This window comes from Narcine bancroftii, chromosome 12 (assembly GCF_036971445.1).
Source record: "Narcine bancroftii isolate sNarBan1 chromosome 12, sNarBan1.hap1, whole genome shotgun sequence".
Classification (NCBI taxonomy): domain Eukaryota; kingdom Metazoa; phylum Chordata; class Chondrichthyes; order Torpediniformes; family Narcinidae; genus Narcine; species Narcine bancroftii.
The window spans coordinates 52986904-52998852 of NC_091480.1; the positions used below are offsets into that span (position 1 = coordinate 52986904).

At 41.9% G+C, this 11949-nt stretch overlaps 1 protein-coding gene across 2 annotated transcripts in view; it reads right to left on the reverse strand.

Annotated features, from left to right (window-relative positions):
* Positions 1-11444, reverse strand: part of LOC138746906 (sodium/potassium/calcium exchanger 1-like) — a 52221-nt gene extending 40777 nt beyond the window's left edge. The window contains exon 1 of one of the 2 annotated variants that reach the window (XM_069905541.1): positions 11068-11444. In XM_069905541.1, coding sequence (XP_069761642.1) covers positions 11068-11151 — 84 coding nt within the window. In that variant the 5' untranslated portion in view covers positions 11152-11444. The remainder of the gene's footprint in view (positions 1-11067) is intronic. The other variant, XM_069905540.1, reaches the window with a different exon arrangement.
* Between the last annotated feature and the right edge of the window lie 505 nt (positions 11445-11949).

The following is an 11949-nucleotide window of genomic DNA, read 5'->3' on the forward strand; positions in this document are numbered from 1 at the left end:
TACATTTTTATTGATTAATATAGCTACTCCTCTGGCTTTTGAATTATATGATGGTGCTGTTACATGCCCTATCCAATCTCTCTTTAATTTCTTGTGTTCCACTTCAGTTAGACGTGTTTCTTGCACGAATGCTATATCATTTTTTTTTTCTTCAGTAAATTTAATGGCTTCTTCCTTTTGATTTGGTTATGTATTCCGTTAATATTTAAAGTCATATAGTTCAACATGGCCATTTCATACTTTGTTTACCTTTCCTTTCTGTTTCGTCATCACCACCTTCCCTTCTTATCCATTTCTGTTTTTTTTAAAAACATTGTAAGACAACACTTCTAAAACATAAAATATTTCCACTATTCCCATATCTAAAATTCCTTTAACCCCAATAGTCCCTCCCCTTTCTGAGTTGCCCTTTGTCCCTTGTCGGGCAACCACATCTCCCCTCTCCATTTGGATTGCGAACCCGCTCGCAAGCATCAACTGATTTCGCAGTGACTGTTATTCTTCCCCACCCAGCCCCCCCCAGAAAAGATTTTAATCTTCACATACAACAAAGCTCACTCTCTTAATTCCTTCCTTACTTCCTTTCTTCCCTTTCTTTCCCTTCTTAGTTCTTACTTATACTTTATTCTTTTTCTTTATATATAGTTTGTTGTCATTTTTGTTCTTGTTACATCTCTTCATCTCTCTGTCTGTTTTGTAGGAGTTCTACAAATTCTCGTGCTTTTCCCGGATCCGAAAACAGTTTGCTTTGCTGCCCCGGGATAACTATTTTAAGTACCACTGGATATTTTAACATAAATTTATAACCTTTTTTCCATAGGGTTGATTTTGCTGCGTTAAACTCCTTACTCTTCTTAAGGAGTTCAAAACTTATGTCTGGGTAGAAAATTTTTTTTGACCTTTGTATTCTAGTGGTTTTTTTGTCTTCTCTTATTTTTTTCATTGCCTTCTCCAATATATTTTCTCTTGTCATATATCTTTGGAATTTTACTAGAATGGATCTTGGTTTTTGTTGTGGTTGTGGTTTAGGGACTAATGTTCTGTGTGCCCTTTCTATTTCCATTCCTTTCTGTAATTCTGGCACTCCTAGGACCCTGGGGATCCATTCTTTTATAAATTTTTTCATATCTTTGCCTTCTTAATCTTCCTTAAGGCCCACTATCTTTATATTGTTCCTCCTATTATAGTTTTCCATTATATCTATCTTCTCAGTGAACAGCTCCTGTGTTTCTTTAACTTTTTTATCAGATTCTTCTAATTTCTTTTTTAAGTCATCTACCTCCATTTCTATGGCTGTTTCTCGTTCTTCCACCTTGTCTACTCTTTTCCCTATATCTGTCATGACCATCTCTAATCTATTCACTTTTTCTTCTGTACCTTTTATTCTTCTTTTTATTTCACTGAATTCTTGTGTCAGCCATTCTTTTAATGTTTCCATATATTCTTGAATTTTTTTTTTATCCATGTACTGTCCCTTCCCTTCATCTTCCATTTCTCTGTGCAGAGCTTGATGTTCTCCCTCCTCTTCTGAGTCCACTCCAGGACCTGTGTCCTTTACCTCTGTCTCTTCTGATTTTCTTGTTGGGTTGTTTATTTTAGTTTGTTGGGTATTTTTGTTTTTATTATTTTTATTAAAAGTGTCTTGGTATTGGGTCTTCTTCCTCTGGGTTGGTCATCTGCTGTTTCTCTGATTTCATATTTTTACTCTCTTCCTTCTTGTTCCCGTTATTTTCTGTTTTCCTGTTGGGAGCCTTGCTGTCGGGTTATTCTTGTCTGTTCAAGCTGTGGAGATCTACTCCTCAGCTGGTCCCCCCTCCTGTCGGTGTTGTTTTTGTCGTGTGCATCGCTCATGCGCGAATCCTCGTGCATGCACGGTTGCGCACTTCTGTTTGGCTCCGTGAGCCATCTTTGTAGTCCTGCGCTCGGGGTTTCCACTGACCTCAGGGAGCGGGCTTCTCTCTCCACGGTGGACCTCTTTGTACAGGTAAGGCCTTCACCTTTCTCTTCCGACGTCTTTCCTTCTTTTCTTCCCGTTTTTAGTTTTTCTTTCTTTGCTGCCATTTTCTCCACACCTTTATTTTTAATTTGTTATGGTTTCTGTGTCTGTGGCTTTGCTTTTTCTTTACTTTTTTACTTTTCTGGAGAGGGCTGGTATTTTCTTACCGGTCACTACTCCATTACGTGACTTCCACTTGTGTCTAATCTTATTACACTGGAAGTCTGACAGGGGTCCCTCTATTACCCAATGAATTAAGGACATTAGTTTCTTTGTTAAACTGGAGAAAATCAAATAGGCATCAAGAGATTCCACTGGAAAAATTTTCCATAATTGGCAACCCTTTGTGTGTTATTTCTCTGAATTATGAGTAAATGTCCAACTGTAAAATGGTTGTACTTATACAATCGGTAATATACGTTTAAGATTCACTTTATTGACATGCAATAAAAATTACATGAAATTGCCTTTTGCCGGCTATAAGGCAGACAGATTTGCCATTAGTAGAAATTGCCAGGTGCCTCTGACAGTCAGAGAAAGAGAAGCAAAAGAGAGTCCCCCCAGAGTATCCGTGGATTCACCTCCAGCACCTCCACAGCCACAGAGTCCAGTCCAAATCATTGGCAACCTGAGCTCCAGATGTGACCCTCCGACACGGTCAGGAACCCTTCAGTGCCCTCGGCACCTCCTCGCATCCCAGTTCAGATACCTGGTACCCCTCCAGCCAGGTTTGAGCCAGTCTCCAACAGTCCATAGCCTGGTGTGAATCCCTTGATTGCAATCATCAGCAGCCTGCAGCCTGTGTAGGTTCCTCGCCTCGAGTCACAAACAGCCCACCACCCATGTGGTTCCTTCAGCCCTCACTGGCCCGCTGCCGTGGTCACTGTCCTGTTGGTTGTCTCCACTGCTTCTCCTTCTCAGACTGGGGTGGGAGGGGTGGTCTCCCCATTTTCTGGTACCCTGGACCAGTCCTCTCCTTCCCCGGTGTCTGCAACCCTTTGAGGCCACTGCCAATCACAGGTGCTGCCATCTTGGGCCCATACCCCGCAGTCACAGAATTTTAAATAAAACCACTGTTGACTCCTTTAACAGGCCATTCAAGCCTGTAGGGAGCTGCTGACAGCCAGACTAGGCACTTGGACCCTGCGGGGGTTGTGGGGAGAAATGCTGCATCTCAACTCTCCGCAGGTCCCCACCAGCACTGCCTTTACAACGGCTCTGATATTTGATACTGTCTACAATGATACCGTCAGCAAAGGTGCCAGGGTGGTCATGGGGTGGGGGTTCTGAGTGTGCATCTGAGGGTTAATATGAACATTTATATACATGCATGTTGGTTTTTTCTGTTAAAAGGGGCTGAACATACTTCCATATAATGTGAATGAAATTGTTTTTTATGCTCAATTAATATATTCTGGGGGGAAAAATCAAGTCCACAACCCTTCATCAAAAGTGGGAAAGGGAAAAATGCAAGTTAATTTTCAGTGGTAGTGTGCAGGTAGGGAAGGGATGGGTAGAACAGGAATAATGGAAGGGGCGGTACAGTTGGCACAGCAGTTAGCGCAATGCCTTTATACACCCAGCAAATGGGAATGGGGTTTGAATCCCATGCTGTCTGTAAGGAGTTTGTACATTCTCTGTGTTTGCATGGATTTGCGCCCTCCGTCGGCTCTGGTTTCCTCCCAATTTTCAAAACGTTTTGTGGGGGGGGAGGGGTTGTAAGGTAATGGGATGTAAATTGGGTGGCACAGACCAAATTGCCTGTTACCGTACTACATGTCCAACTATATATATATAAATATATATATATATACATACACACACATACAGTACTGGGTGTGTCTGGAGTGGAGGAGGCTGGTACAATGGGGATATTTAAAAGACCTAGATAGGCACATGAATGGAAGAAAAACTGAGGGTTATGGGCTGTTACCCACCTAACAGCACAAAACAAGCCTTAGAATTCTTGATGATTTCACTCACAACAGCTGATGCATTTACCCACTGTCCCATTCAATAGATGCTTTGATGCCCCTAAATGGAAATCATGACGTCTGCGAATTTTTGGCTTTTTCTATACAAGTAAACCTCGTGTTTCACTCACCCTCACAAAACTACATACCCTCTAGTTACACTGACCAATCAAGGTTTCGACTTGAAAAACAGTTACAAACTGAATTCCAATGGCATATCCCTGCTAAACTGGACACACCCCCGCCTTCTGTGTGGAAAAAGTTGCACACTTTCTTACAGGTTCATCCAAAATCTTAGAGAACAAAGTCATGCAAACCTTACAAGTTGCAGCTTGCTGGCTTACTGGTCCTGACACACCGAATACATTTTGGAATTGTGCTGCTGAACAACATTTTGTATTTATTGACACTTTGTAATTTAATGATGTACACTACTGTAGTTGTTTATTTTAAACAAAGTACATGTCTTGTTACAGCAAGCAAGAATTTCAGTTCCTATCTACATTTGACAAGAAACTCATTATCATTCAACGACTCCACCAGCAAAGATGCAGTTCAATTTTTATACTCCATGTGCCATGGGGCATTGTCATGGCTTTGGAATGCTGCTCACTAAGACTTTGGCAATAATTTGTTGCAAAATTCAGCAACCCTTTCATCAATATACATCCTCAACATTTCAAGTTCCAAGTTCAAGTTCAATGGCAATAGGTTCCAAGGTGCAGCAAACCTTGCATCCAACCCAGCAAGCCAATCCATACATAGTAATGACAAATAAAACAGAGCAGAATTACAGTGGTAGACGAATTGTGCAGGGCAAGGGGAACATTATTTAATGTAGCCATTCTCAAAAGCATATTTGGGGGGGCCCACGGACTGTAATCATCACACTTTTTTAACATGATTTTTTAGTAGTCGGTGGAAGAGAAGTTCAGAAGAAACCAACTAAATTTAATTGCATCACAGAGACGAGGGGACCCATAAACTTTGAGCAGAGTCCCAAGGCGGCCACAGCCAAAATAAAAGGTTGAGAGTGGCTAGCTGAATTCGAGGTTTGTTCAGGAGTCTGATTATGGCAGGAAATAAACTGCCCTCAAACCTGCTGATGCATGATCTCATTCTCATGAATCCTCTTCCCAAAGAGAGGAGGGAGAAGAGTGTGAAACTGGGGTGGGAGGTGTCCCTTCTCCCCACTCCAATTCATCAGTACACTGATTCTTGTAGAATTTTCAGTTCTATCACCTGTCCATTTCTTTTCCAGACCTACCAAGCTTTTCTGGTTGTTTATGCAGAAGAAGGGTTGGGTGTGGATTTATACATGCAATTCCCAACAGCACACTTGCACCATCTGACCCTGGTACTGGAGAAGGCATAGAACACTACAGTACAGGCCCTTCAGCCCTCGATATTGTGCCGACCCATATATTCCTGCCCAAAAAAACTCTTCCTTCCTTCAAGGGTAACATCCTTTCATCCTAAGAGTCTCTTAAACACCTCCATCATTATCCCTGGCAAGGCATTCCAGGCCCCCACAACTCTGTGGAAAAAAAATCCACCCCTGATGTCTCCCCTAAACTTCCCTCCCTTTATTTTGTACAGATGTCCTCTTGTGTTTGCTACTCTGATCCTGGGGCAAAAGTTGCTGGCAGTCTACCTTATCTACACATCACATAATTGCATAAACTCTTTTCACCCCTAACAGACTGGACGTGTGTTTCTCAGAGGTCCTGGCAGGGTAAGTGGGGAGTGTTGACAGAACATAGAACAGTGCAGAGAAGATTTACTAAGATGTTGCCAGGTCTTCAGGAGTTGAGTTACCAACCGGGAAGGATTAAACAGGTTAGAACTTTATTCCTTTGAACAAAGAAGAATGAGGGGAGACTTGATGGAGGTTTACAAGATTATGAGGGGTATAGACAGAGTAGATGAGAGTAGAATGTTTCCACTTAGATTGGGAGAGATCAATACAAGAGGTTACAGCTTTAGGCTGAAAGGGGAGATGTATAAGGGAAATATTAGGGGAAAGTTTTTCAATCAGAGCGGTAGGAGTGTGGAATGAGCTGCCATCTGATTTTAGTGAATGCAGATTGAGTTTTAAAAATAAATTGGATAAATACATGGGTAGGAGTGGTCTGGAGGGTTATGGAATGAGAACAGGTCAGTGGGACTAGCTAGTTTTATTGGTTGGCACAGACAAGAAGGGTTGAATGGCCTGTTTTCTGTAATGTTCTATATTCCTATTCCAACACAGTACAGACCCTTCAGCCATCGATGTTGTGGCGATCTTTCTTAACCTTCCCAACAATCTGACATTCCCTGCCTTACAGAATCAGAATTTATTGTCATGAATAAGTCATGAAATTTGGTTACACTTGTTACCTTTAATATTTCTTCCATCCATGTGCCTGTCTAAGAATCTCTTAAATGGTCCCTTTTCGGCCTTCACCACCACCCCTGGCAAGGCATCCCAGGCACCCACAACTTACCCCGATGTCTCCCCTGAACTTCGCTCCCCTCTCCTTTTTTAAATATTTTATTGATTTTAATAAAGAACTTATGCAAACAAAAAAGGAACAATTCAATATGGCATGGACAGTTACAAAAGACATTCCGTATATCACTAACATACACAAAGTGTAAATCATATCCATAATTCATATTTTAAATAGTATACACCTTTTTTTGAAAAACCTACATTAGGATAAAATCAAGAGCCAGAAGAAACACTCAAAAGGTACAGAAAATCACCACTGCCAAAAAAATGCTCATCTGTGTGTTGCAAATACAGTCTGCAGTGAACCAAGGAATTGTTGCAGTCATCATCAGGAGCAAGAGACCCAATAGGGTTTCACACTGTATGCCCTCCATCCTTGCGATCGCTAATCTAATTGCGTTCAAATTCTCCAGTAGACTGAAAATCATTCACAAACTCCTTTGCTTTAGATCATTATTTATTTAGTTACTTTAGCACTGCAGTATGAAGGTGGGCGACTCCTTGATACTGCAGATAATTTAACCAAAGTGATTGTTCCAAGCTAACTTCTGGCCCCGATATAAGCATGCTCTCGATTCAAAGTGGGGGAAAAAAAACCCACATCAAGGATTTCTTACCCACTTTGAAAGGAGCCTTTCACTTACAGGACATACCATTCACTGCTTCCTGTATTATATATAAAAAAACCAATGAAATATTTGAATGGTGCCAGTGCTCTGGCACGTTGGAAAAGGTAGGGTGGGTCACACAGGAGAAAGGTGGGCTCTAAAGGTAACAATATGCTCTCAAAGAACTTTGGAAATCACATGGCCCACTCATAAATGAAGCAAGACACAAAATGATTTTAACATTCCAGTGAAGTCCTGTAAAGCAAGCTCTAAAGTTTATTCCATGGTGCCTTGGAACAGCTTTTGATCATTTACTTCACCCCTCTTCATGTTTCATGGTGTGAAGTTCTTGGAGGTTTAGGGAGGGGGAGGGCAAGTAAATGTCGAGCGACCCATGAATGAAACTCAGAGTTCCGGCATTGAATTTTGCCAATGAAGAAGCATTGCCATACTAGGTGTGGAGGAAATCAAGGCTACATCTGTGTTTACATCGCTGCCAGTAAGCGTGGTTTATTTTGTTATTTTTCCAGTCACATCTGGGCCTCCATACCTCTCATTGGGTCAGTGTTTTTTTAAAATTCTAAATTTAACCTCCTGCCTCTTTACAATGTTTATGTTTGCACAGTACATGGAAATACATTCCCAAATTTCAATGTTCATTGGGTTGAAATTTGACCAGATTTGAACAGGGACTTTAAGTAGAAACTGCATACTTATATGCACATACTCTTAATGATTATTCAGGGTGAGACAGTGTCTGCTACCTATCCCCTTTGTGCACATCCCACAGTGGGCCATTTCATGTTGGGCCTCCGCCTTGAGACCAGCTATGGAGCGGACAGAAAAATGGGAACTTAACCTTTCAGACAGCAGCCCTCAAAGTATCCCATTGGATGCCTCGAAGCGCCCTCCGGATCGAACGGAGGTGGGGCCACTTTGGTGCCACCTGTCATAAATATGCAGTAGAGCAATGGCCGTCTTCCCAACCCATAATCCCCCACATAGCTGAAACTTTCCCAGAAAAGTTCCAGCTGACTGGGGGATTATGGGTAGGGAAGATGGCCATTGCTCTGCCGAGTTTTGAGACACAGAGCGGCCCCAAAGGTCGAAGTAGACCGATGCAGCTGTGACAGCCCACACCAGCTGCCCTCTGATAGCCCCACTGACAGCTCCCGCTGCCCCTGACTTGGAGGGAGAGGGATGAGTAGGGAGATGGGTCGTGAGCTGAGGGCATCATGTACATTCAGATTGATCGGAGATTATCCCTCTCGGAAAGGGGTTGGATTATGTGGCTTGGAGACCACCTCCATACATTCAGAGAGGTAGGTGATTATGCGTTTTGGTGGAGTTTCTCCGCCCTTACATCCTGACTTTTGGGCTATCTGAAATGGCCTTGTGATGAGTGGTTTTGATTACAGATTAACTGATTTCAGCAAATGGTGGCTACTGGGTCATTGGCTTAAAGATTAACAGTCTTTCATTCCATGGGGCACTTAAACAACAGTAAAATGCAGGGAATTCAGTAATTCACACCACAGCAGTTCATGTGTCCAGATGACCTTTACAGAAACAGCTAATTTAAAGATAATTATTCTAAGATTTTGCTTCTATTGATTCTAGGGTAATCACACTTGAACACAAGAAATTCAAGCAATGGAATCCACAAATTCATGACACCAGTTATATAAAAGTTATCTTCAAAACATTTGTCCCAAATTACCAATACAATACTGAAAAGACGCCTCCTAGTCCAAATATAAAAGCAGCTTTCAAGACTGAAACCCAAATCTGTTCGGCTTTTCTCATAATGCAGAGTCTTGACCATAAAAGTAAAATAAATCCTGGAGGAACTCAGCCAGTCTTGCAGTGTCCAGAGGAGGCAAATGTTACCAACATTTTGGGCCTGACCTTCTTCAATACATGAACACATGCATCTTTAATCAGTAATATATTTTTACCTCCCTATGGACACTGCGACACTGGCCAAGTTCCTCCAACATTTCCATGTTTATTCTACAATCACAGCATTTGCAGACTTTCGTGTTTCACCCCATTGACTATTAAAAAAAAGTTGGATTGCTTCCCCTATGTTTTTGGTCTCCAGAATGAACATAATACAGTAGAGTCTGACCAGAACTTTATACAATTTCACCTGATTTGTCGGCTATTTTGGCTATCTTACAATATTTTAATTCAGTGGAGAGAATAGCCAAGAAAATTGCAATGTTTTAAAATTATGACCAAATTTGATAGATTAAGCCAGGAAAGTCTACTTCTGTTAGTTGCAGACTCAACAGCATGGATCACCAATGAAAGTTTGCCACTGAACTTGGGGAGCAGAGAGCTGAAAAAATCTCAACACTCAACAATTAACCACAGTAATACTGAAAAAAGTATCCATATTGCAAACACAGGACAATGGAGAGAAACGAGATTAATTTAAGATTGCTCGAGAAAGATTGGACAAACGTAATAAGTCAAACGGTTTTCTGCTGTTCATTTACATTGAAGAACCATGGCACCAATGTAACAACTGATCTCTTGGCTTCCAAGCAGTGAGTTAAGTTTCAGATATCTTCCCCCCACCCCACCCCCACCCCGATTCCTTGTCACTCATCTCTATTCTTCTCTCAGCAACTCTACCATTGAATCTTTCATTCATCCATTTCCCGACATCAAGCCTGTGGCCGAACTTGCACATAATTCCATTCAATCATCCTTAAACACAAAATAGCTAGAATTGGCCATTCAGCCCTCTAAACCCATGATGTCGTTCTGACCAATAAGAACACAAGACATAGGAACAGAATTAGGCCATTCGACCCACTGAATTTGAATCATGGCATTTATCCTCTCAACCCTATTATCCTGCCTTCTCCCCGTAAATCCTTGTCACCCTTATTATCAAGAACTGAGTCACCTCTACTTTAAATATACTCATTGACTAGGCCTCAACAGCCATCTGTGGCAATAAATTCCACAGATTTACCACCCTCTGGCTGAAGAAATTTCTCAACTCTGTTCTAAAAGGATGTCCTTTCATTCTGAGGCTGCGCCCTCTGGTCCTAGACTCTCCCACGATCATGGTTAATCCTCTATCTCATATCACATTTTCCTCATACCCCTTGATGCTTTTTCCACCTGGAAATGTATCCACTTTTTAAAGACATTCCATGATTTGTCCTCTACAGCCTTCTGCATTGACCCCCTCACCTCAGACCTAAACCTCTTGCCCTGTTTTCCAAGATTGTAGCCCTTTTGTTCGAGACACTCCAGTGGAAACGTCCTCCCTTCCTTCAGTCTATGTAGATTTCAATTGAATCCCCTCTTGTTCTTCTAAATTATGATGACAAAAAAAACCTAGTCATCCCAATCTTTTGTCATGTGGAAGTCCTATTGCCTGAAAAATTGGTATGGAGAACCTTTGCCACAAGTACATCTTTTCTTGGGTAAAGAGACCACATTTCAGGTGTGATCTCACTAAGCTCCTGTATAGTTTCTGCACTCAAAACCCCTTCAAATGAAGGCCAAAGTATCATTTGCCTTCTGAACTGGTTGCTGTTGAGACAAGAAACATCTTGCTGTGTTAAATGTACGGGATTCTAAATGTATTTTCCTTTGAGAAAACTCGATAAATGGAGTGGAATGTCTGTACTGGGAAGTTCGGGCATGACCTGGAGTTGGACCTGGATTTGAGGAATAGATTGTTGGGTGTGCCAGAGATGAAAGGACTTGTAAACATGTCAAAGTCTCATATGTTGCTTCATACCTACAGTAACCATTTCCAGGGCCTGATTTACAGTGACGTGTGCGATATGGAACAGTTCCTGCTGTGCGGCTGCCCTCGGGAGAATTTATATTAAAGTCGAACCGACAGTCGATTTGATTTAAAAAAAAACAAGTTTAAACTTTATATTAAAAACCCTTAAAGTATCCCAAACGGCAACATTTTAAAAAGCCCAGAATAATTAAGGAAAAGAAACCGGCGACTCCCACCTCCTTAATCATTATCATCATGTTTTCATCCTCGGACATCTCCCTGGACAGGATCCTTTTCCGAGGATTGGCCGAGGTGCCCATCTCTCTCTCTCTCTCTGGCCGGCTGGGCTCCCTGCAGAAATAAACGTGACTGAAGTTCCTCTGGTCGCCGGGAGTTTGATTTGCGAGCAAGACGTTCAGCAAGCCGGCGAAAACAAGTCAACAAGTGCTGTTCAGCGAAGAGGTTCATTCTTCTTCGCCAGGAGCCACATTCTCCCGCTTGGTCAACGAAAAGAATGGACTTTAAAGGGCTCCTCCGCACAGCGATTCAAGGCATTTTCAGCCAGTGCCGCTGCAACGTTGGGTCCTAGCGCCGGCCCAGTCATGCACAGGGGATGGCAAGGTGCCAAATAGCCAAGTTTTTTTTAGGTTAAAAAAATTTCCACGAAATTGTATCCAGATCCGTCTACGGGATGTCTCAACATTTTAAATAGATGGGAAATGGGAGGGGTTGCAGCTTTCCTCTCCCTCCACCAAAGCAGAACAGGTTCCTTTTCCCAAATCACAGGAGTCTTGACCAGTCTTGGCACAGGTCAACCACCACTGATCACATTAAAGTAAGGTGGCGAGAAAAACACTCAGCAGGTCGGACAGCAGCTGTGCAGAGAGAAAAATGGTCAGTGTTTCCAATGGAAAATCTTGTCACAAATTGGAGTCCTGAAAAAATACTAATCATTGTGGTTCTAATAATTGAGAAATAATTATAATTAAAAAGGGTAAAAAATTTTTTTAAAACAGATTAAATTGTCTCTTTAAACAACATTTGTATTGCATGAGGAAATGCCTGGTCAAAAACAAAGTGTAGTGAGTACAGAACCAGAAGGCCACATAGCCCCTCAA